Source organism: Pseudopipra pipra, chromosome 9, assembly GCF_036250125.1.
Source record: "Pseudopipra pipra isolate bDixPip1 chromosome 9, bDixPip1.hap1, whole genome shotgun sequence".
Taxonomy (NCBI): Eukaryota; Metazoa; Chordata; class Aves; order Passeriformes; family Pipridae; genus Pseudopipra; species Pseudopipra pipra.
Window position 1 is genome coordinate 16,787,960 of NC_087557.1, and position 24,027 is coordinate 16,811,986.

The 24,027-nt window shown below is 38.2% G+C and overlaps 2 protein-coding genes across 6 annotated transcripts in view; both read left to right on the forward strand.

Annotated features, from left to right (window-relative positions):
* Nucleotides 1-14,532, forward strand: part of COL24A1 (collagen type XXIV alpha 1 chain) — a 123,940-nt gene extending 109,408 nt beyond the window's left edge. For all 5 annotated transcript variants that reach the window (XM_064664817.1, XM_064664818.1, XM_064664815.1 and 2 more), the window contains 9 exons: nucleotides 72-125; nucleotides 1,668-1,703; nucleotides 7,245-7,280; nucleotides 7,375-7,401; nucleotides 8,459-8,524; nucleotides 9,144-9,312; nucleotides 9,999-10,108; nucleotides 11,222-11,437; nucleotides 13,082-14,532. In XM_064664817.1, coding sequence (XP_064520887.1) covers nucleotides 72-125; nucleotides 1,668-1,703; nucleotides 7,245-7,280; nucleotides 7,375-7,401; nucleotides 8,459-8,524; nucleotides 9,144-9,312; nucleotides 9,999-10,108; nucleotides 11,222-11,437; nucleotides 13,082-13,228 — 861 coding nt within the window. In that variant the 3' untranslated portion in view covers nucleotides 13,229-14,532. The remainder of the gene's footprint in view (nucleotides 1-71; nucleotides 126-1,667; nucleotides 1,704-7,244; nucleotides 7,281-7,374; nucleotides 7,402-8,458; nucleotides 8,525-9,143; nucleotides 9,313-9,998; nucleotides 10,109-11,221; nucleotides 11,438-13,081) is intronic.
* A 581-nt stretch (nucleotides 14,533-15,113) lies between these two features.
* ZNHIT6 (zinc finger HIT-type containing 6) overlaps nucleotides 15,114-24,027 on the forward strand; it is a 37,573-nt gene continuing 28,659 nt past the window's right edge. Inside the window, exons 1-5 of the mRNA XM_064664829.1 lie at nucleotides 15,114-15,519; nucleotides 16,775-16,840; nucleotides 16,925-17,031; nucleotides 17,117-17,202; nucleotides 18,445-18,548. Coding sequence (XP_064520899.1) covers nucleotides 15,446-15,519; nucleotides 16,775-16,840; nucleotides 16,925-17,031; nucleotides 17,117-17,202; nucleotides 18,445-18,548 — 437 coding nt within the window. The 5' untranslated portion in view covers nucleotides 15,114-15,445. The remainder of the gene's footprint in view (nucleotides 15,520-16,774; nucleotides 16,841-16,924; nucleotides 17,032-17,116; nucleotides 17,203-18,444; nucleotides 18,549-24,027) is intronic.

Consider the following 24,027-nt stretch of genomic DNA (forward strand, 5'->3'; position numbering starts at 1 on the left):
CTAGAACATGTCATGAGGATTTTCTTAATTTTGTAAACAAGTGGACTAATAAATTCTTTGCTTGTTTACAGGGATATATTGGCCCTGTTGGTCAAGAAGGTGTAACAGGCCCAGCTGGCAGGCCTGTAAGTTTCCCTTTATTTTTGCATAATCTATTTACTTCACCTACCCTTTCTTTAAGTAATCTCCTTCTGCAACCTTCTAATTTTTTCTGTCTGCAAATAGCCAATTGGACCTCCTTTTTTTGTACCATATGGGTGAGATAATGTGTGTGATTCCAGCATCTATAATACAAACAAGAAAAAAAAGTTACAAAAGCCAATGACAAAGTCACTGCAATGGCCTTCTGTCTAAGTACAGTGTACAGAGGGCATGCCTACAGGGGCAGTGGGCAAGTCAAGGTGTAAAACAGCACATAGTGACTGCTACCTGAATATTCTTTCCCAGCCTTAGATCTGAGATATATTTAGGGAGTATCACACTTGGTTTCAATATAGTTTATTTTTTATGTGTTGTGAGCTGAACTGTCCAGAGTGCCCCTCTAGACACTCTGGAAGTGCCCATGAGCCCTTGTAAGGGTTTTCCAGGTGCTGTTTGAGGTCTCTGTCACAACTCAAATATTATCTCAGCCTTTCTGACAACCTTCAATGCACCCCAAGTTCCCTGCAGTGGAGAAGCTCTGTCCTCATCCCCGTTTCCATCTCTTGTCACAATCCCAGTGCCAGAGCCAGATTTGTTTTGCGAGAGAAAACCCTGTGGCTCATGTCTGCAGGTAGTGTTAGAAGCTCTTTGGACCATGCAGGTTACTCTGATGAACTAGACGTGGAGCAAATGAGAATATCTAGAAATTGAAATAATCATAAAAATAACAAATACCCAATAAAAGTAATAAATACGAATATTTACAAGTGAAAAAGAAGGGTAATGTTCCATCTACAATTCTTTCCACTTGTTGGGAAAAACAGTGCTTTAAATCTTGCACTATTCTTTTCAATTGCACCAAGGAGAAAAACTTTACAGTTGTGTGTACTTGTATGAAGGCTTTTAATAGACTTCATATTGAATGTAATAGTTTGCCATTATCATTCAAAAAGCATTATAGTTGAATATTACTTCTGTGTTATGAAATGTAGCCATCGAGATACAAAATTCTTCCAGGAAGGAACTGTAAGATTGTTGCCATCCTTGGAAACACTTTAAGTGCAAAACTAGCCAAAAATGTCAGAAAAACTGTGTCTAATCTGATTGTGAGAGGAAAACTAATATAGCTTAATAGAAACATATATGTAATGAATGGATTTCTTCAGTGACAGGGAATACTGAGTTTTGTTCTCTGAAGATGATGAAGCACTGATGTATTACAGTGGATGAAATTGTGGGGAATACAGCTGATAGACGGGGACATCAGAGACAGTTAAAATTACTGAGAAAAAACGTATTTGCAAGCTGAAGAAAACAACTTTCCATATGTAGAAATTGCAAAATGTTTTCAGGTAATTTAGTTTTCTAGTAGTGCAGGAAAATCAAATGACCAGAGTTGTAAATACTTCCACAGATGAAACTGGATTTTCCATGTGAGTAGTATAACTTGAATGGATATTGATCTGCTTATTTCAGTCCTAGGCATTTAGAAAACATATTGGATTAACAGCTTCTCTTTCTTACAGGGACCGAGAGGTGAAAAGGGCACAAGGGGTGAAATGGTAAGATGAAACAATTTTGTGCTTTTGTATTCTTGGCTGTGTAAAAACTATTCATGTGTTACACTGAGTGTACTCTTGCATGCTCTGAATGCCAGGCAGTTGTGTTGTGCTCCAGGAGAGCACTGGCCAAGAAAGCTGGTAGCATGTGTCAAAAGTCTAACCTTTTCTTGTTCAAGTTGACTTATGTAGATATGACCAGTGGGTGTGTTGGGCAGTATGGCCCCTGATCACAGAGCAGGCACATACTCCGAATCTGTCCTAGTTCAGATCTAAAAGAAAAACCTTCTATCACATTTGTTGTCAGTGCCTCCCAGCATGCATGCACATGTTCACAGATCTGTATCATCTTCTCTAGAGAGGGAGAAGTTCAGGAGAAGCCTAGGCCTGGGGATGAGTGTCCATGCAATGAACGCCAACTGTAGGAACAGTAGGCAGCACAGATAGGTTATGAACTTGCTGTTTTTCATTTTTTGGTAAGAATATTACACTAGTTGTTGCACATTCATAAACATTGGATTTAATTTTAAAATTGTGTTAGTAAAATCTATTAATAATGGCTATGTGAAAAGCCATTAAGTTATCATGTTTACAGCAAATATGAATACAAATTTGATAACTACAATATTACCTTACATGGCAGATGTATTAGTTCCTTTTCCAGTAACTAGCAGATGTGATCTTGCTCCTGGTCCTCTTACCCTGCCTTGACCCCATCTCACTTAAAATAATTTAGTTTCACTTATCTTATTGTATTTTGCTTTTAGCAGCCACCTGTAAAAAATCTAATCTAACTGCCTTATTAAAGTTTTGAAAAATATAACAGAAATATTCATAATGTCTTAAGGAATTAAAGCTTGGAACTAAGCTTCTTCTATGTGTCTTGGAGAACTTTCTTCTTTGGTTCTAATGCTCTTCTCTTTGGTCCTAATGCTCTTGAGGCACCTGCTATCTCAGAATAGAAGAGAAAAACTAGTTTCTTAATTTGTGCTGCTATTATCTAAACTCTTTTTCTACTGTTTGTTCATAAGAATTATTATGACAGCATAGAGCTAAAAATGCTGACACTTAAGAAAACAATAAAACCCATTCAAAATAGTGAACAAGAAATGTCTGTTTCCACTATTTGTGCTGATGTTTAAGAAGTTAATTCCTAAATAAGTTCTTCAGTTCATCAAGATAAGTTAATCTAGTAATACTGTCTTCAAAAGAAGAATGTTTAGTTTTAAATCATGTACAGTGACACTACTTTCCCCAAAAGAAGGGATTTATTTCCAACTATTTTCAGATACAAAAGAGAGAAAATTATTTTCATCCAATTGTGTATTGTAAGCTTTTATTTATGCATCAAAACTTTATATTGGCATTCTTCCTAGAATCAAATAGATTTTAACCTTTTTGTAGTATCTAAGTTTTAGTTATATATTTTAATCTATCAGGGTTACAGTGTTCATTACTAGAAAAAGATATCCTTTTATCCCCTGGAAAATGGAAGGTAAATTCATGTCTTCTTATTGATATCAGTGGTGAAACAAGGCTCATGTCCTGTAGGCTATTTCTGGATAGTCAGAAACAGAGTTCATTGAAAAATTTTAGTCAAAATTTAATCAATAATTATTGAAACTATTTTCAATGCAAAATATTCATTTCACTGTGATTGAAATGTTAATAAAAACATGGAATACACTTAGGAATATTGTTTCAGAATTCTGACATTTCTGAATGTGTGTTTTCATTTTCTTAGTGGTTTTTATTTCATAGCATGTCACCTAATCAGTTATAATATACAATCATAAGATAATCCAGGTTGTAAGTGATCTCAAGACATTTAAATAGGAAGTTGGTCTAGAAAAGAATCAAGTCTGAGGTCAGAGCACATCACTCAGGGCTTTATTGACCAAGTCTTGGAAACTCCCAAGAATGGAGATTGAAAAATCTCCTTGGATAATGCATTCCAGTCTGTGACTATTTTGAAGCTGAAAAAAATATGTGATATGATAAGGCACCTTTAATTTTCTATTCTCATATTTTATTTGAGGTTTACAGTCATTAATGCCAGCTACTAAACTGTATTGTATATCAGACTATTATATTGCAGGATGTTACTAGGCTTTACACATTATGAGATATGGTGACATAACATCAAACTCACAAAAGTGGTCAGAGAAAGCTTAACATTTATATTTTTTGTTAAAAATACTGTCTTCAAAAATTTTAAGTGTCTTGGAAAATATGGAAGTCCTTGGGATTGCTCGTGTGTTTGTGCATCATTGCGTATAAAATTAGGGCCTTGTAGTATTAGAAAAAGATTGGGACTTTGGCCTTTGAACTTCTGTTCAATCAAATAGGGTGATTAAAGAATTAAAGAGGGCACTGAAAGTAACTGGTTTAGTCTCTGCTTTTGTTTTTATGAACTGGAATTACACTTTTCACACTTAAATTCTAATGCGATCAAAGGGTAAATTAAGTAGATTTGTAAAGGTAATCCTGTACATTCCAGCAAAACATTTAGCAATTAACTTAGTCCATGAAAAATGTAATTTAACCTTATTTTGGTGCTCTGCAGCAGAAAGAAGGAACATTGGTAAAATCCTTACAGGATTTTCAACGCACTCTGTGCAGTTTCATTATATTTTAAAGGTTTGTAAGGATAATTGATACAGCCCTCTGAAGTTTTAATGCATTTAAGAAATTTAATATCCCCCCAAGTTGTTCACTATAGTTAACAAATAGCATTCAGTATTTATCTTTTTTTCACATGGGTTTTACTGTCAAGAAGACAGTGAATCAAGATAAATGACATTCCTCTTTTGCAAAATACCTTAAACTCGTTGGAACAGTGTAGGTTTTTTTATTTTCAAAACATTCAGTTTTATCTCAGAAACCACTACAAATTTGAACTGTTCTTTTCCCAAGACTTTTTGAGTCTTAAAATTGTGACACATGCCAAGAACATAGAACATTAACTGAAGTATTCACTCATCTGAAAAATCTACTGGAATGTCTAAATCTCAGCACTCAGAACAAGGACGTCTATTCATCAGAGACCAGTGGTTACTTAGGGACAAACTGTTGAAGACTTTGTGCCTTGACTTGACTTGGTATTTGCATAATCAAGTCCTGAACCAAGATAAACAAATATATGTTCACAATGTCAAATTTGTTTCTCAATTTTCTTTTTCACACTGTGTCTTTCATTTTATACTAAACATACTTTGCCAAGCAAAAGTCCAGTAATATATTCACACGAGATTGAAGAAGATGGAGCAGTCTAATAGCCTTCTCAGCTGGCATGCAACAGTGTGGCTCTGTGAAACCCAATTGACTTGCAATAGCTGAGGAACTACCCCAAAATAGCAAATGTAATCTCTGCAAACTCATATTAGTTTTGTAATAATGAATAACAACAATAATATTTTATGTGTATTTAACAGTAATAGGATTCAAAGAAAATTTCAAGCTGGACAATAATTAAACTCAGAAGAGTAAAGAGAAGCTAGGTGCTTCTCTATAGAAAACCTACAGGGATTTTTATGCTACTAGTACTACATATGCTAAAATGACTTATTATTTGATTTCTACTTTCCAATTAAACATTAACATCTTTTATAAAGATGTTAATCGGTAAATATTTACATAAAAGATGGCTTACAGTCCCTTCTTTGGGTGTAAGTGGATGAAACATAAATAAATAAGGTCAGGATGTATCAGTTGAGAAGCCAACAATATTTACAATCCCTGGAGCTTCTGCTATTAAGGTCTTCTTGGTTAAGTATCAGAAAACTATCTATCTAACCATCCAGAAACTGCTTCAGTTTTGAATCTCCTCTGTTCTCCAACAAACACATGTAAAACATAGATCTTGGCCGCAAAGCCATTTGCAGTCCATCAGCATAGCCTTGCTGACATAGATCTGGTGCTTGGAATTACATGACGACCCCTGCTTTTCACATCCTTCATAATCCAGCACCTGAGCCCCTCTGGCATGGCCAGGGCAGGTGATGTGCAGGCATACTTAACTTGTGCAGCTACCATTGTGACTCCTGACATGCATTCCCCGGTAGCTACCATGTGCTCTGCCTCGGGAATATGTCTAGAGGTAGTAAGAAACACAGCTGGTATTCTCCTAAGAACTGATAAATTTGCAGCCTTAGTGACTTAAACCACTCCTATCTGCTTTGAGATCCTTTTTTTAAATGTATATTAATTAATCTTAGATTGAATCTGGCCTTCCTCTAACCACTTCCAGCTGTCCTTGCTGGTGGCAGCTGGAGAACAGCCTTAGTTCAGAAGTTGTAGCATGAAATGACACTCACATAGATCTTGCTTGCTGTGAAATCTCACAGCAGGAATACTTATTACTATATCAAGTGATTTACAACTTAATTCCTATTTGACTAGAACAGTTTCACAATATTTGTCAGCATGACCATGTCACATAAGATTATTTCTCTTTTGGCAGATATTTAGTTCTAGCGTGACCATACTGATGTGAAAGGGCTTTTCCTTGGAACAGCTTATTGTGCTCAAGTAATTGATACAAGCACCACTGGCAAAACAATATTTTGCTTGAATTGACTCAGTTGTGTTAAAAGGTTTTACTAATTTAAGGTGTAGATCTAGCCTATGCCTTTCATTCCTTCTTCTCTTTTGCTCTTCTTAAGGCACTGCCACCTATTTTTTTCCTTGTTATTGTTAGTGCTATTCTTTTTGTTACAACAGCTCCTGGAGCCTTTAAGTTTATGGAGATTGAAGATGAGAGTTTAACAGAGACACAAGTAACATTGTATATTAATAAATATTCATGATCTTTCTGCCTTAATGTGAATAGTTGATCAAAGAATGAATAATTCAAATGGGTTTATTGTATTGGAAGGGCCCATGTTCAACCCTAAGGCAGCCTAAAACTCAGATTTAAGGCTATGTGTGTTGTAGACACTGTAGGCTAAGGAAAAGCAGCTATTCCTGCTCCTCCTCTCCTCCCCACTGCATTATCCTACACAGTAAAATGAGGCTACTTACAATGAGAAAATAAGGGCATAACTTCTCGAATACAAAGGAAGCCTGCAATATCATTGTGGAACAATGAACATAACATGTTCTTCCTGAAAATTGACACTGCTAATAAATTAAACTAGGAAATGCCTAGCACATACTCATGGAGTAAAGTCGATCAGTTAATTTTTTGCAACTACCTTACAATGCTATTATGATCATTTATCTCTTGTAGTACTTGTGTTGTCAACACGCATATAACACTGGCACAATGTATAGCACGTTATATATTAATACTTTTGATGTTCCCTTAGTGTCCAAAATAGTTGGAGAAACAAGTGACCAGACAGCACAATTCCAACAGGAATATTCTTGTGTTGAGAGTAGGGTACTTTAACAATAGTAACTAATAATCTACAGCTTTACCACAGCTGGTATCACATCATCTTCCTTGTAAACACTGGGGCATTTTGTGATTTAAAAAATACATAAATGTAAAACAAGAGATGTTTATGCATCACTGGTGCATTTTATCTTTGTTTCTTTTAGGGTCCTCAGGGACTGCAGGGCCAGCCAGGGCCACCTGTAAGTGCATAAAAATACATGCCTTATTTTTTCATTGTAATTGCATTACATAAAGATGTGAAGCATCTAATATCTATTTTTTCACATTTTCCAGGGACCACCTGGACCCCCAGGACCAAGGGTAAATTCTGTAACAACCCTAAGCTACGGTGCTTTTTTGAAAGTGAAAATAGCAGGATCCTCATCAAATGCACTGCTTGTTCCGTCATTGCATCTGAAATGCAAATACATTTTTCTACGACTTCCATCAGTACAGCAGAACATTTTTTGAACTTTCTGTCTTGCTCTGTCAGTTCTGTTCTGCCATGCTGGTGAGCCCTCAACAGGCAACTGTCATGGACATGCTCATACTTTTGACATGGGTTAACTTTGTCACTAAAAAGTTTTTCTCCTGTATTTAAATGGTCTTCGAGTCAGCAACAGAAAATTTTGTGTTGTTTCTGGCTCAGATGTTCTCCATAGATAGATGTATATACATGCACACAGATTTAGTTTCTTAAGGGATTGTGTCAGTTAGAACAGACTGAACATCTGTAGGGTCCTGAAGCTGTAATAATATATGTAATCTGAGATCAAATTGCAAGAACTAGATGCTTGTGTGGGTGATTTAATTCTTTTAAATTATACAAACCTTTAGTCTGGATCTGATATATATGTGACACAAAGTGCAGGGAATGAAGATACACAAGAAACAGGCTTCCTCCTTTAGAGGAGGTTTGTCAGTCTCGATACTTCCTCATACATCAGGAAGAGTGATCCATCAGCTGGTGATATCTGATTCAGATATTCTTTGTGGGCTTCTCTGTAAAGGAATAACACCTTTTCACACATAGCTGGGTTGGTTTTTTTAAGTATATTAATTAAATGGCTGGGAGGAATAAGTTGGGGCAATAATGTGTAACAACTATTGCAGTATCTTTTTTCCAGGTTCCAGGAGTACAATCATTAAATGGGATATGGGTGTACTAATAAAAATCAAATATGTTTTTTGTGTATACATCGTTGAATTTTTTGGAAATTAAAGGAAAGATTTTAAATGTGTTTACAATGAATTATTTTCTAAAAGGACAAAATAATAAAGCTATCATATATGTTGCTACAGCGCTCAAAGAATTTACCACCTGCATTTTTGAATATTCTTTTTCATCTTTTTATATTATGAAATACCTGTTTTTTAGAAACAAGTGGACCTCAATGCTGCTGTTCAAGCTTTATTTGAGACAAATGCTGCCCTGCAGATGGAGGTAATATATTTCACTGTATTTACATTGTCATACAGGATATGCAGTTACAATGCTATTTTTTGAGGACAGAACAGGGCTTCTTTTCAAAGACTTAGTTTGAAATCAGTCATGGATAGCAAATAATTATTGTAGGATGTAATTAAACATACTAGAATTTATAGGATATATTTGAAATAAAATTAAGAAAACCAGCAATGCTTCTACTTTTTTGTCGTGATTGGTAGTAATGGAAATTTACTATCACACATAGTGAACTGTATCTGTTCAGCCACAGATGATAATAATAGTGGCATTTAGGGTTTGAGCAAAAAAAAAAATATGTATGTCTGTGGCCCCATTGATTGCAAGAAAATGTATCCACATTTTTATGTCAATATGTCATAATGGCAAATTTGCATGATCTAAACCTACCTGTAACATCACTGCTCTGACAATTTTAATAAAATGTACTAATTTGTTTATCAGGATGTATTATTCTTATCGTGTTTTATATGGCTGGCTGTATTCATATAAGTACTTTGATTCTGTCTGGCTATTCAAATGGCCAATTGACTTTTACTGTGTGTACTGTTGTTGTGATACTTCTTTGTGGTAACACATTTACTAATACCCTTGGCAGAAATACCAGAATACTGAAGTAACTTTACTAGATCACAGTACAGAGATATTCAAAACGCTCCACTACCTTAGCAATTTACTGCACAGCATCAAGAACCCTCTTGGCACACGGGATAACCCAGCACGCATCTGCAGGGATTTGCTTAATTGTGAGCGTAAAGTGTCAGATGGTAGGTACCCACTTTCACTAAAGCTTGAACACAAGTAGCTTTGAAATGTGTTGATTCCAAATGTTACTTTCTGCATGAAAATTCTGATGTGTAGATTTTTTTTTATTATATTCTGTTGCAGTGTGCAACCTTTATTTCATCTTTAAGATGCAATTTCTGAGTTTTAAAGCTGGAAGTATAGAGCTATCTAATATTACCTAGGTATTAGAGACAGATTATATCTGTCAGTAACAGAGGTATCCAGAAAATGTGAAACTGAATCCAATTTTGTGATTAAAAGTTTTCCAAGCATTTATAGCTAATCTTGCAATGAATTTTTTAGGGATCAGATTCTAGATTCCTAATGAGAAAGTTGTATACAATACACTACCACTGTCATACACTGACAGTTGCTGTATCCCAGAAGTTATTGAATCAGTATTTCATTTAACCCCCCCCATATTTAAACCTGTCATGTCATTGTAATTGTAATCATAAATGGGTGGTTATGATAATTTTGGTCAGTACCTGTTATTAGTATAATTATAATAGTGAAAAGACTTTCATGTTCCTTTTCTTTCACTTCTTTGTGAAGCTGTGGTGATTATATAAGTAATACTTGCCAAGAAACATTGAATATTTTAGCAAATTGTTTAGTAGCAATTATATTTTGGTTTTATTTTCCATCTGAAATTATATGCTAATAGGAAAATACTGGATTGACCCAAACATTGGATGTCCTTCTGATGCCATTGAAGTTTTCTGCAACTTCACTGCAGGTGGTCAGACATGTTTAACACCACTGTCTGTGACAAAGGTATGCATTGCTTCTAGAGAGAGACTGTGTCTGTACTTGAACTCTAAACTAATGCATGCTTATTTACTTAACTCATGAAAAGATGTTAGATTTCAGGGGGGGTTTATTGTGCATCTTTGAGGAAGAACATATTGTGTATTCTGTTATAAAAGTTACAGATTTTCTGGGGACTGTATATGTTAGTCTAACTCTCACTGTGATCATTTACTCAGTTTCCATGCTGATAGAAGTATTTTGTTTTGCTTCATACTTTCCTACACAAGGCATCAAAATAAGCCTGAAATGCTTCTGAGCTACATTAGGATCTCAACACTCAGGGCAGTTAAATGTGGAGATGCTGAGGTCTTTGCAATGGGAAGCATGAAAATTATTTCTGCTTTTCAACACCTAGGTACTTCTAAATGCCATTAGGGAGAGACTGGTTTCCTTTATATCGTTAGTTCATGCTCCTTTGTACGTGAAGTTCTTGAACTCTTGGGAAAAGAAATTTTTTGTTTGTGGATTTTTGTGTGTACACTGTAGTCACTGAAGAGCATCAGAAATGCCATGAAGTTCACATATGCATTTCTGTATTTGAAAGATCTCTGAATATGAAATAGTCTTGGAGAAATTCTTGTTGAGTAATGACTAACTATATTTTCTGTCTAAAATCAAAATATGCTTGTGAATTTTTGCATTTGTAATGGGATATTGGTATTGCCAGAACCTGTGGTCTAAGAAAACTAAACAGCAGAGTGATGTGGCTGCAGTTAAAACACTGCTGCTGGTAATATCTTTGAATCACAAAAGCATTTCTTTCAGTTTCCTTATTTAAAAATAGTTTTTTCTGCCCAGCTGTGTTTCAGCAATGTTATAAGCATTAGCAAATGTTTATATTTAAGCTTTGAAAATGTCCTATGAAAGCTTCTGTTTATAATAATCACTGTAATAGAACCTGACATCTCCCCTGAAGAATGCAAATCATGCTCTTTGGCATTGATCCCAATATATATAAACATGTATACATTCTCCTGTTCCTGAACACCACTTGTATGTTCATGGCACTTTGTGTTGCTGTGGCCATTCAGCATAGTCCAGCCGTAAGTCTCACCATGTCTTTCTCTTGGAACTTAGCTGGAGTTTGGCGTTGGAAAAGTGCAGATGAACTTCCTTCATTTACTGAGCTCAGAAGCAACCCACAGCATCACAGTTCATTGTCTGAACACACCACTGTGGGGATTAAATAAAGCAGGTGGCCGGAAGACATCAGTTACCTTCAAAGGATGGAATGGTCAAATATTTAAAGCAAATACACTACTTGAACCAAAGGTCCTTATGGATGAATGCATGGTAAATAGTTTTTAGCATTAGCATTATTAAAACAGTACTGGAGTTACTGTGTAGACATTATTAACTTTCTGCAGATAAATAACAATCATTTAGATTCACACCCCTTAAAGCTTGCTTCTTTACCTAGTTCTGCACATGCCAGCCTTTTGATACTGAATTCAACATCTATTCAAAGGTAAAACAAATTGCAGTGATACAGAGTATCTATACTTGCTGTTTGCATTGTGTCTCGTATTTTGAGACTGTATGAAGACACTGGAGAGATATCAGCAGAGAAATAAGGAGGTCCACCAGGAAAATTTAAAAATAGTTACTGTCAAAATGAAAATTCAGGCTTTAGTAAGAGTTCTGCTGGGATTATTTAACACAAAATTTCAGGTTCAAAGAGGCTGGACATTATTTTTGAACAACTAAATGCCTTTAAATTCACTGACTATGAGTCAATTGTTTGATTATTTCAGAAAATAATAATGAGTGGAAATTGAGTCCATAGCTAACTAAAATATTGTATTTTAGGAAATTTTTAGGAAAAATTGGAAGAGCTTATTAATGTTCAAATGTTCAGATTACTCACCAAGATTTGAGACATTTGGTAAAACTCGTGGGAGAACACTGTGAAATATAGCAACCAAGCATCTTACACTTTCAGTATTTTATAGCTCTACTTTCATTTGCAATAACAAAAGGCATGAGGCTGGTTCAATATCGATACAAGGGTGAGATTTTTAATCTCAAAACAGAAAGTGGCTTTACTGAGGCACCTCAAAGCCATTATGCTTGGAGCCTTTATTAGCAGATGCTAATTAGATGCTCTAGCCTGTGTCATGTTGATAAAGTATGGCCATTGGAGCCCCTTCTCCCCACCTTCCAGTCTGTTTGGGACTGTTTTACCCCCTGAGAAAAATTAGGGCATACTGAGATGGCTATTGAGAAGTCCCATTTTTCTGTGAGACTCTACAAGGTCTGTCACTCTTTCTGTGGGAAACTGTGTGCTGTACAAGTCTGCTGCAGAATCTGACACATTCCCCTCTCTGTAGGGATTCCATTTTTCAGTGGTATACGCTGTACTCGATGGTTTTTAAGAATGGATTGATTGCAACCATCAAGGCACTCCCAGCCTCGGGCACTGTTATAATACTATTTTATAATTATTATGAGGTATCAATTTTTACTGAGATTTTTTTTTAAGGATTAGAGTAAACAATACAAAGCTCATAGCAAAAATGCATCTCTGATTCCCATGTTTATTTTTCAAGGGCCTACAGAGTCATTCAAGTGCCTGTAGAATTGATAACCTGACACCTGCTGTTCAGATTTGGGGGTGAATTTAGAATCTATATGAGTCACTTTGCTTGCAAAGGTGTTCTGCTCTGAGACATCTTGCACTGTGTCTGCATCCACTCAAACTGGATTCTGGGCTCAGCTGTTTTCTGGCTTCAGCTTTGCCCAGAGTGCCCATGGTATTGCAAGGGAGAAATGGCATTTGCTAGATTAGATTTTATAGGAATTAGTTTCTATAGGAATTGCTAGAAGAAAAAATGTTTCTGTGCACTACTTCTCTTCCTCTCTATAAGCACAATTTTCATTTGTGTTTCGAAGGACATCTTTTATATGAATCTAATATTCTTCTTCTGTGTGTTGCAGATTGAAGATGGCAGCTGGCGTAAGACACAGTTCTTTTTTCACACTCAGGACACTAGTCAGCTTCCAGTGGTTCAAGTTAATGCACTTCCTCACCTCAAACCAGGACAGCAGCACTTCGTAGAAAGTGGTTCAGTGTGCTTCCTTTAAGGTTTCTGTCCTGTTTTTCTTTCATCAACATGGAGGTTCTGCATAGATTGAATGCAAAAGTAATGATCCATTACAGGCAAAATGACTAGGAAACTAAGAATCATTTTAAATACTGTTGGTTAAAGAACCTCAGGAAGAAAAAGACTTCCTCCTTAGGAGAAATAGCATTGAAAAATAAAAGAAAGAGAGGAAAGACTGCAACAATTTTCTTAAAGTATTTAAAAATAAATTTCTTGGTGCTTTCTTGCATAATTTCCTGGAATGGAGTATCTGAACATGGATTTTTCAGGACGTCAAGTGTTTTTAACAATTTCTTTAACACCACTGCAAAAAAATCATCCTGAGAAAAGCTGGAGGCATATGATCCTAAGGGAGCAATATCTGCTAATGCTCCTGAATGTGCAATAGCTTGTATATGAAAAGTGAATCATGCCACAGTACAGTACAATATGTCTTCTTTTCTTAAACATTGTTTTATTCTAGTCCTTTGTGGACACATACATCTGAACAGATGGCACACTACCTCTTTTGTGTTTCCTGTCCGTGTTGCCTTGGTGCTTTTCATAACACAAGGTGCTTGTGGCCTTAGCAGAGATTATTTGAGTCCCTTTTCTTTCAGACTGTATGTGCTGGTTACATCAGGATATGTTTCTGTTGTAAAGGTACTTATTTTAAATTGTCGGTCACATACTTCACTACAATGAAAACATTATTTATGTGAATTTCTTGTTTAAAATATTTTTGTGTGCTATTTTGGAAAATGGTATATAGGACAGCATATTGTATATGATGCATATATTCAGAACAGTTTACTTTACAGCCATTGTAAAAATTCTTGTAGAAGAGCTACCTAAAGTAGTTTTGAGTTTTAGAGTCTGTATTTCAGTTAACATTGCTAATGCCAAAGCCATCTTCAGATGATACATTCTGTATATATTTTGTAACTTCTGAAAAAATCTACTACACCGTATCTTTTGGATGGCTGCTGTTAAACTACAAACAGCATTTCATCCTCTTAGAAATTCCGTTTTTTTGCAAAGTTATCAGATCATTTTGGGTTTTTTTAATTAATTCTGAAATGTTCAACCAAATTTTTTTAGTAAAAAAGAACAATTTTACCATTAGCAAAAGCACTCTTTATATTGATACACCTCTACCTATTATCAATTCAAAGCGTGCTCAGGAGTACATGGCAGGGTGATGCCAGACTGTAGCGGGGAGCAGGGGAGTGTTCAAATAACTTGTCTGCTTGATCTTCAGGAAACCACACTTACCAAAGTATAATAAAATAAGCTTCCAAGCTATCTGTTTGTCTTTTACTATTCTGTTTCGTATCGTGTAGGTCATTTTTAGTAAGGATGAAAATCCTCTGAAAGGGCACTTCTGTTAGGTGGCAGTACTTGTCTTCCCAAGGGGAAACGCATATTCTCTATGCCATGGCATACTACCAGGGGGACAGTGTCTGCTCTTACAAGGTAACATACATGTACATCCCATTTAACATTTTGTATTGAAGCATCAGTTTTGACCACTTTGAGAAAATCTGTTGAAACCAAAGACAAAACAAGATCACAGAGTGATGATAAAGGTTAGAGAAACTGTCTAACTTTTTGCATTTTCAAGATCAAAACACTGACATTAGGACTTGACATTTGCTGTTAGTTTGGCTTTGGAGCTGATGTTGTGACAAATGTTTGGGGTGGTTTTTTATTATTATAATCTTTTGGAAAATGTTCAGCTTCATGTATATTTTTATTCCTCTCACTGTACTATTTTTGGAAGTTCTACATCTCGGAAATTATCTATTTTTAAAACAAGGAGCTTAAAGCTTTAGAAGGCTGCTCGGATGTGTGTTTCTGTGGTTGAGGCAAAAATGCTCATCCCGCGCAGGCAGATGGGACGCCGAGCTGGAGCAGCCGGACACGGACAGGTAACGGTGAACCGCGTTCCCGGGGTCGGGAAGCGCCGCAACCGCGTGGCGAAAGCGCCCGTTCGGCGGTGCGCTGGTGTGCGGCGCCGTGCGTGTTTGGGAAAGCCTCCCGTGTGTTTCGGAAAGCCTCCCGTGTGTTTGGGAAAGCCTCTGGCGCTGGGACGCGCGTCCCGCTCCCTCTGAGGGAGCGTGTGTCGGGAGCGGCCGCCAGGCGGCGCCGCCGCGCGGGGAGCGCGCCGTGGCTCCGCCCGGCCCGTGGGGCCGCGCGCGGGGCCGGTGGCGCGGCCATGGCGGAGCGGGACGGGGGCGGCGCGGGCAGCGCCCCGCGGGCCGCGGGCGGCGGGAAGATGTCCCTGCACAGGTAGGGGAGCGCCCTCCTCGCGGCCGCCGGAGGGAAAAGGCAGCGCCGGGCCGACACGGCGGCGATCCTGTGCCCCGCAGCCTCCGCGCCCTCTCGTTTCCCCTTAGCGGGCGGAGGGCCCGAGCGCTGCTCCCAGGGGCTGCGCCAGGGCGCGCCCGGCACAGCTCTCTCTGAACCGCGGAGGTGCGGCCGGCGCTGCAGGGATACTGCAAAAACGGGAAAAGGAGGCCTTGCTCAGAGTAATTCACCGTTTCTGCTTTGCAGTGTGTGAAGCACTTTTTTTCCGGTTCTTATAGCACTTTGTGCTGCCGGTATACAAATCCATCAGCTCGTCAGGAGGTGATATTGCTGAGCTTGTCCTTCGGACCCCCACTGCCAGCGGGCAGCAAGCACGTGGTGGGAGGAGAGAAATGCCTTGAGGCTGACACTTTTCCTCCACCCGTTGAAAATGGTGGCTTTGTACCATTCTAGAAAACTTTACTGACGTGCGGGAAGGGTTATTTCTCTCCCGTGCTTGTCAGAGTCAAAATAAATGAAAAGTGACGATTATTTCAGTTACTACATAAAGAACTTTTTTCTAAGAATGGTAGAAACATCACTTGCAATAGCCTAGTTACAAAGCATAAGATCATATTTCTAGAGGAATTTTTTTTTTACTGATATAATATTTGTTAGCTGTATTCATAAGGCTTACATATTATGCCTGAAAGGTTCCTTGACTTCAGGGTTTGCACTACTGAACAGAAGCCAGAAGTTGTTTGCCTGACCATGTTGTCATGGTCTTTCTGTTTCAGTGAAAAAAGTGGGATGCGTTGTTCAGGCTTTAGTGTGAATCCTCGACATTTATTTTCCATTTGCCTAAAACTGGGAGTATTATAAGCCAGCACGGTACAGTGCACGATACAGGTGGTGTGAACGGAGAAAAGCACTGATACAACTGGGCCACAGAGAGTAAACTGCTGAAGGCTTGCTGTGGTTCCAGCTCTGAGTTAGCATGAGTTGGGTTTTTTTTCTTCCAGGTACTGTGTTTTAATATGTATGTGTTTGGAGATATTCCCCGTAGCTTGTGTTGTTTTGTCTGATGCCTTTTCTAATCCAGGGCATTTGTATTTTCTCTTTTTTCTTTCAAGGTGCAGATAGCTTTTCCTGAAAATGCCATGGATGGCCTAGTGCCTGGTTGTTGAGCAGGCACCTTCTTAGGCTAGTCAGGCACAAAGCTGCTGCTTTATTAAGATGTGTTTTTTGCTTCTTTCAGATGTGAAACCTGTAGCAAAGAAGAAGCTAAATACAGATGTCCACGATGCATGAAATATTCGTGCAGGTATCTGTTATCTGAATTAAACTGTTTTGGGTATTTTCTCCATTATGTGCTAAACATGTTTATCTTTTCCTTTTCTTGTTTCAGTCTGTTGTGTGTAAAGAAACATAAGCTTGCACTGAGCTGTAACGGAGTCAGGGATAAAACAGCATTTGTCTCTGTAAATGAATTTACTGACTTGAACCTTTTGAGTGGTAAGAATGCACCTTGTGCTTTTTAAAATTCTTTGATTTTACTTGGTTAGCACTACATTTTTCTTTGTTCTCTTTTTATCTTCAGATTATCGTTTCCTGGAAGATGTAGGAAGGACAGCTGATGCTGCTGCTCGACATTGTATTGTGCATAGTCCAGCAACAAAAAGACTTGTAAGTTTTTAGTTAGCCACTTGGTCTTTTAGAGTTAGGATTGACTACGTTTGAATTTCCACTGAGGCAGTCCCAGTCTGGATTTCAGAGCTGATACCTCTCCTACGAAGGTGTGGCCCTGGATTTTAGAGCCAGACATCAAAAGAAGTCTCTAGGTTTATGCAATAATAGTATTGATGGCTGCGTCCAGTTGCTTAGAAGAATAGATTGCTAACTATGTACATTCTTAAAATTGATGCATGATCACTGTTACTGTTGGATAATAGATGTGTTTTAAGGAAGCCTGAATGTTTTCTTCCACCTCCACAATGTTTCTGAATTTTTAAGTACAAAATTCCAAGGTAAGCAATGGGTTTATTTATTGCCTAAAAATTATTTTATGCTTCCCTGTATGCTAAATGAAGGCACCAAGTGTTTTTCAAAGAACAAGTCTACACAACTATGACTTAAAAGCCAGCCTTCTAAGGGTGAGGGGGCTTTTGTGAAAGCTCTTTCAACAACCAACCAACCAAGCAAACATACCCCGCAAAGAAACAAACAACACAAAACCACAACCAAATCTGATACAAACTATTTTGACTTGTTGATATGTCACAAAAACGCATCGGGGTCATTTTGTTTTCCAGTCTTGTGAAGACATCTTTAAATATAGCACTGAACTCAGAGAGAACTCATGTTGATGACAAAAATAAATTCAGAAGACTCCAGCTTTTCCTCAGGCTGGAGTCATACTCTGTGTGCGTGCTTGGTACCATGATGTCCTGAAAACATGGGCTGAAGATGGTAAGATAGGTAGCAGTTTTTGGGGTGTGGTACTGGGTATGTTTGTAGGATGATACCCATAGTGCTACCTTCAAATTAGAATTTGTGTCTGAGATGGTGCTTGTGTATCTCTACTGCTAATGGGGTTGTAGCCCAAAAAGCAGCCACATGGTGGTATTATACCTAAGAGAGCTGCCTGTAACTTTCATGATATGTTAAAGAACTTTTACTATGAAGAACCCATTGGTGTCTTCTTTTTTAATCATAGAAAAACTGCTCCTGAAAATGTTTCAGAGAGTTTCTAGGCTTACTTTATTAACTTTTTCATTCATTATGGGGTTTTTTAAATTCAAATTATTATATTAAATATGGCCTTTTCCACAAATTTCTGATAATTCCTGTCAGCTTTTTATTGTTTAAGTTTCAGGTTTTAAATATATTATTCAGAGATTTTTAAACAGTGTTTTTATTTTTTGCCAGTTACAGTGCTTGAGAAACAAAGCTCGAGGGTGTAATATTGAGCTGAAAACACTGCCTGTGGGATTTACAAAAAGAAGAGAAAATTCAACCACGTTCAATTCCATGTGAGTCTTTGGTTGGTTACAGTCAGCAATGTTTTGTTTTCTCTGAGCATATAATGATGAGAATTTGAGTTCATACCAATACACTTGCTTTTAAAATCTGTTAAATGAATATTCTTTTTTGCAAAAACTATGTAGAGTTAATATTTCATGCTTCAGGTTTTCATTTTTTATGCTCTTTGAGCTCACTTTAACAGCTTACATAATTCATGCTTTATTTTGAAAAATACCAACATTGTGTAATAGTAGGTGTGTTTTTTTTCTTTTACTTAATTTTGAGTTTTGTTACTGGAAAAAGAAAATCCTTTTTCAAAGTTTTATAATAGAGGATTGATGCAGAAGGCTTGCACAAATTCCTCTCTCTGAAAAGGCTGACTTCAAATCTGAAGAGGTGCTTCCAATACAGTTCTGTGTTGCATACTGTGATGGGAGTTGCTGTGCTGGATGATGTGAATGTTTGGTACAGCACAGCTTAGACAAGTGCAGACAGTCAGATATGAATTCAGGAAGAACTTTAAATTCAGGAGACTTTAAATATTCTTCCCTTTATCCACTCTGTGGGTTTTCTCTGATATCTAGAATTTGTATTTTAAGGTATTTTCACGGTAAAAATAAAATAAATTGCAAAGTATTTTATTGTGACAGCAATCAGGTCTAGAGTTCAGCTCAGTGATATACTGGGGCAAATATAAACGCCTTCTGAGCTTCTCACAGCGGTGAGCTGTGCTGGATTCCCCCGATGGCTCTTTCACTTGTTTTCTTCATGGTCTCAGTTTTGGTGGCAAGTTGTGTTTTCAGAATGTATTTTTCCCTCTGTTCTGGGAGCTGTGTGCTCTGAAGTGTCAGGCACTGCCTGGCCACCAGAGGTCTGTCTCTGACAGAGTAATAACCACCTGGAAACTTTAACAGACCCACCTGTATTGTTTGGGCTGTTCTGGGGCAAAAGCACAGGGTATGGGTTTTGTAGGTATATTAGTTTTCAGCAGAACATTAAGCGTAAAATAGATGTAGAAGTGTAACCTTTTAAAGTTACATATTTTATTGGTTCTGCTAGAGAAAACCCGGGGTGAACCAGTGAAAAGAAAGGAAATCTGAGGTATTTTTTCCTCCCTCTACTCCAAATTAATAGGTCTCTGAGGCTCTCCCATCAGAACAGACCAGGTTGTAGTCCCAAACCTTGCAGAGGTTGTCTCCCTCTGCACTGGCTTTCTCTTCCTTGGCTGCATGCTCTACATTTTACAGATACCTCTTACTAGTTTCTTGCTGTTGTAATATCTCTGGCTTAGAGCTGAGTTTCACTGAGTTTCCTTAATGTTATGGATAAAACAACATAAACACCCTTAACAAGTACAGAGTAAGGAGTTGTCTTTAAGAGCAAGTGCAGGAAGCCCAGGGATGCTGTGTCCAGTAGCTAAGAGGACAGAAGAACAGAAAGAGCATAAATAAGGGGAGGGCTGACATTTTTGGGATGACCCTGGACATGATACAGTGCTGTGCTGGCAGAAATTTGCCTTCATGTACCATGTTTCTTTCCTCTAGAAAGCCTTTTTGGGTACACACTGAAGCGTAGCTTTCACTGGGAACAAACTGAGCAGATTATGCTTTCATGTGTATGGTGTGCTTTTTGTTGTTTAGCACAAGCAGATTTAAAAATGGAGTAAGGAAGGTGACTTCTTGGCAAATAGGTATGGAAATATTTCACAGACTGGGAGAATGCCTTACTGGTTTTTATCAGTCATAAAGTCCGGGGTACTTTTGTTGTTGCCTTTCTGGGGCTTTCACATCCCACCAGAAAGAACATGATAACATTCTCTGTTCTGAAGAGGATAGGAAGTAACTGGTTTTTCCTGTAGAGGCTGTCCAGGGGTATGGAACACGCTCAGTGAATATTACACAACGGGTACATTTCCTCTCTGTTGCTGCTACTGTTGCTCACGCAACAATGGGCTGTTTGAATTCAACGATGCTGATTAAAAGTTATCCTGTGTTTTTTGGGGGTTCTTTTTTGGGTTTTTTGGTTGTTGGTTTTGTTTTTTTTAATTGGCCTGTTCTGCTAACTTTCCTTAAATGGGTTCCGGAGGAATCAAGTTTGATCAAACCAGTGAATATCAGGCATTTCACACCTGCCCCATGTGACTTCGTGACACCCATGACCTTTTATTGAATATTACATTCAAATTGGGTAAAGCTGTGCAAATGTCAGCTATATGAGCTCAGGGCCTGGTGTGTCCCTCTTCTGTAGATTTGAACCTCTTCTCATGCCATTTGTCAGTTGAGATTTGTAGAAAGATTGCTCCAGAGGGTGGAAGTTGGAAACTGCTCAACGTATGTGCGTGGAAAACTGAGAACAGTCTTCTCTGATGTCGCCTTCACGCTCTCCCTGCGAGCCAACTGTTGGGCTGTACAAGGCAGGAATGAGAGTAATCCGAAACTAGGAAGTACAAGATGTATTCTTGTGTCATCCCTTGCCCGTGCCAGCTCTGGAGGACAGATCAGTGTTGTTTCAATGTGTTAACCAGCCTCTTCATTTCCTGGTTTCCATTAGTTTGTTTGCTAAATTTGATGTTGTGAAAGCGTACGTGCCAATGCTGGGCAACACATGGATTAGACTAACATGTGATATTGAATACCTAGATAATGGAAGGTCATTAGAAAGTAGAGTCTGAGTCCAGTTTGTGAACTCCTGGTACATCTGACTTATTATTCATAAATTATTTTTCATGTGCTGCTTCATCCTACTTTCCCTGTGGTGCCCTTATTTTCCAATAGAACTGAAAGTTCCTCACTGGATGCATTCTGCCATGGAGTTGATGGGGTGACCTGCTGCGATAGGAGGCCTTGGGAAAGGAGTGGAGATTGTGGCCAGGCTGGGATAAGGCCTGGAGGAGCAACTGGGAAGCTCTAGCCAGCAGGTGATAGAGTGGAGGGAGCTTGCAACTCCATGGCTCCTGGTTCCCTGGCAGGAGATGATGATGGCAGTAGTGAGAGACTGAAATGGAGCAGTGCAGCTCCGTCAGCTCTGCAGCTTGTGCTGCCCTGCTCCAACCCTCCCTCCTGCCTGCACTGTCATAGGCATCTACACCCAGCTTCCTACCTGCTCCATTCACAGCATCTCCCAGACAAAATCGTTTTCACCTCTCCTCCCTGCCAAGAGGGACAAGAGGACTACAAGTCTCCTCCCTGGTGGAAGGCATGCCTGCAGCTTGAGAGCATTTGGTCAGAGGATATGTGTGGGAAAAGGAGGAAGCTTTTACATTATCTCTCTCCTTTGATTTAATTGTGAGAACAAAATATAGTGTGGAGATCAAGGATTAGCATCAGTTAAGAGAACATTAGTGTGACAGAAGCTACTTGTGAGGTACACCTGAAAGCCCTAAACTCTGATCTTAACTTAGATAGGAATAATTAAAATAAATTGTTTGAAGTGTTGACGATCTTGAGAATTTAACAAGGAGATTTCTGAGCTGGGTTTTTGCCCAGTATTACACTGGTGGAGCTGTTAAACTCGAATTTAGTTGTTACTTAGTACATAGTTTTGCTTGCTTTCTTGAATCCACTAAAGTTCTCAGGCAAAGGAATGCTACTCTGGGGTGGTCAGAGAGCAGGATGTTCTGGCATTTCAGTAGCTTTTCAGGACATCCCCATGTGAAGACAAGTACTGAACTGAATTCTCTACCCGGGAATTAGTTTCTTCTGGTTTTTTGCAACTGAAATGTGTCATTTTCACAGTGAATGTGGTGGTAGTTTTGTTTATTTGCATAAGTAAAGAGGACAGTAGTTTTATTCTTTAAAGATTATTACAGTTTGGGTTACTCTGCCTTGACAGTGTCCCTTTGATTTACACAGGGCTCTCAGTTCAAGCCTGGTATGTTTGATTATTGCAGCACACATGGTTAGTAATGGCCCTGCTGTTGTGAGGCCCCCTGATAGAAGACCATATGTGTTACAGAGGAAGTGCATTTCAGTGTCTTCATTGATTGTCTGGCTGTTTACTGTAACTAGGAAACATACAAACTTTCAGTAGAAATATTTCACTTTTTGCTGTGTATATTTCAAATCCAGGAATTAGCTTGATGAAGTTTCAAGAAGACAGAGACATCCTCTCTTTTGTGCCACTATTAGAAGTGCAACAAAGTCAATTTAGCACTAGGAACGCAGAGTTTCAGGGGACCAGGGGAGATGGAATCACCACATCTCTGTATGTTCTCTTAATTTAATTTTTTAAGAGAATCTCTTCTCTTACTTGGACTGAATCTTCATTGCTTAAGAAAGTTGAGGAAGGCAATATTATCCAAAAGTATGCATACTGAACACCTAGTACTTCTATTAAACTTCAATGTAATATGTGAGAGTACTGAGTATTGTCAGATGAAAGGATAACTGGTCCATCATTAAACTTCTTCATGTCCTTTTAATCTCTTTTATGAGTTCAAAATGACACAGACAGCAAGTACTATGGTATTCACAATTTGATGCAAGATGTCCTGTATACTGTGTTTAAAATATTTTAAGAATATCAGTTGCTAAATAGAAGCAAAATCACCAGTGAATCGCTATCGTTGACAAGCTGGCAGTGAAGTAGTTCTGCAGAGCAAGAATTGCAGTTGGTATCTTAAGATGTGAGGAATTTGAAATTGTTGTCGATGTATGTTTTAGTTTGCATACATATGTACACACACTTAAAAAGGTTATATATGTATAAAATCTTCTACTGCGTTCTAGGCAAAACTGGGAGGAAATTTTCAGAGGAAACTTAAGTAAGAAAGTTAAGCTTTATGAGATATCTCATAAATGTTTTAAGAACTGTGTAAACATTAAAAACTTCTAAAAATCTGCCAAGACACTTAACAGGTATGTCCAAATCCTTTGTAGATCTGTCCTTTAATGCCCAGCAGCTGTTCTGCCTATACCTGCAGTACTTTGAGCATCTTCCCAGATACTGCAATAACTGTAAAAGGTGATGAGGATTTTTGCAGTTGTTTTGAGAGCCAGCTGGAGGTAACAGCCGTGTTGGATATACTGGTGCTGTCTTTGTAACATCAGAGATAAAAATCTTTCCATTGTTACTGTGAAAAATTTTAAAATCATTTACATGTAGTTCTGTGAAAACTACAGTAGAGTATAGGAAATGAGTTTTTGGAAGTTTTAGCAGAATTGAAAGGTTGATAGTTACTTTGCTTTAGAAGAGCAGTGGTTGCGACACAGCCTGTGCATTTCTGAACATATTTTGCAGCTACATCTCATGCAAGGAAAGAGGTCCTTGGCTCCTCTTTTTCCCTCTGATCAGTTTCCATGCTTCTGAAGTAGCCAGAATAGGACGTGAAGCCAAGCAATGCAGGGATGGGCTGTGATGCTGCTTTTACTGACATCAGTGATGTGCTTGTGCTTCATCCAGATCTCTGGTGTTTGGTAGTTTTATAGTCAGTGTCTTGGTATCCAAAAAACCGTGGAGTGGCGTTCCATGGCAGCAGAGCAGCATGGA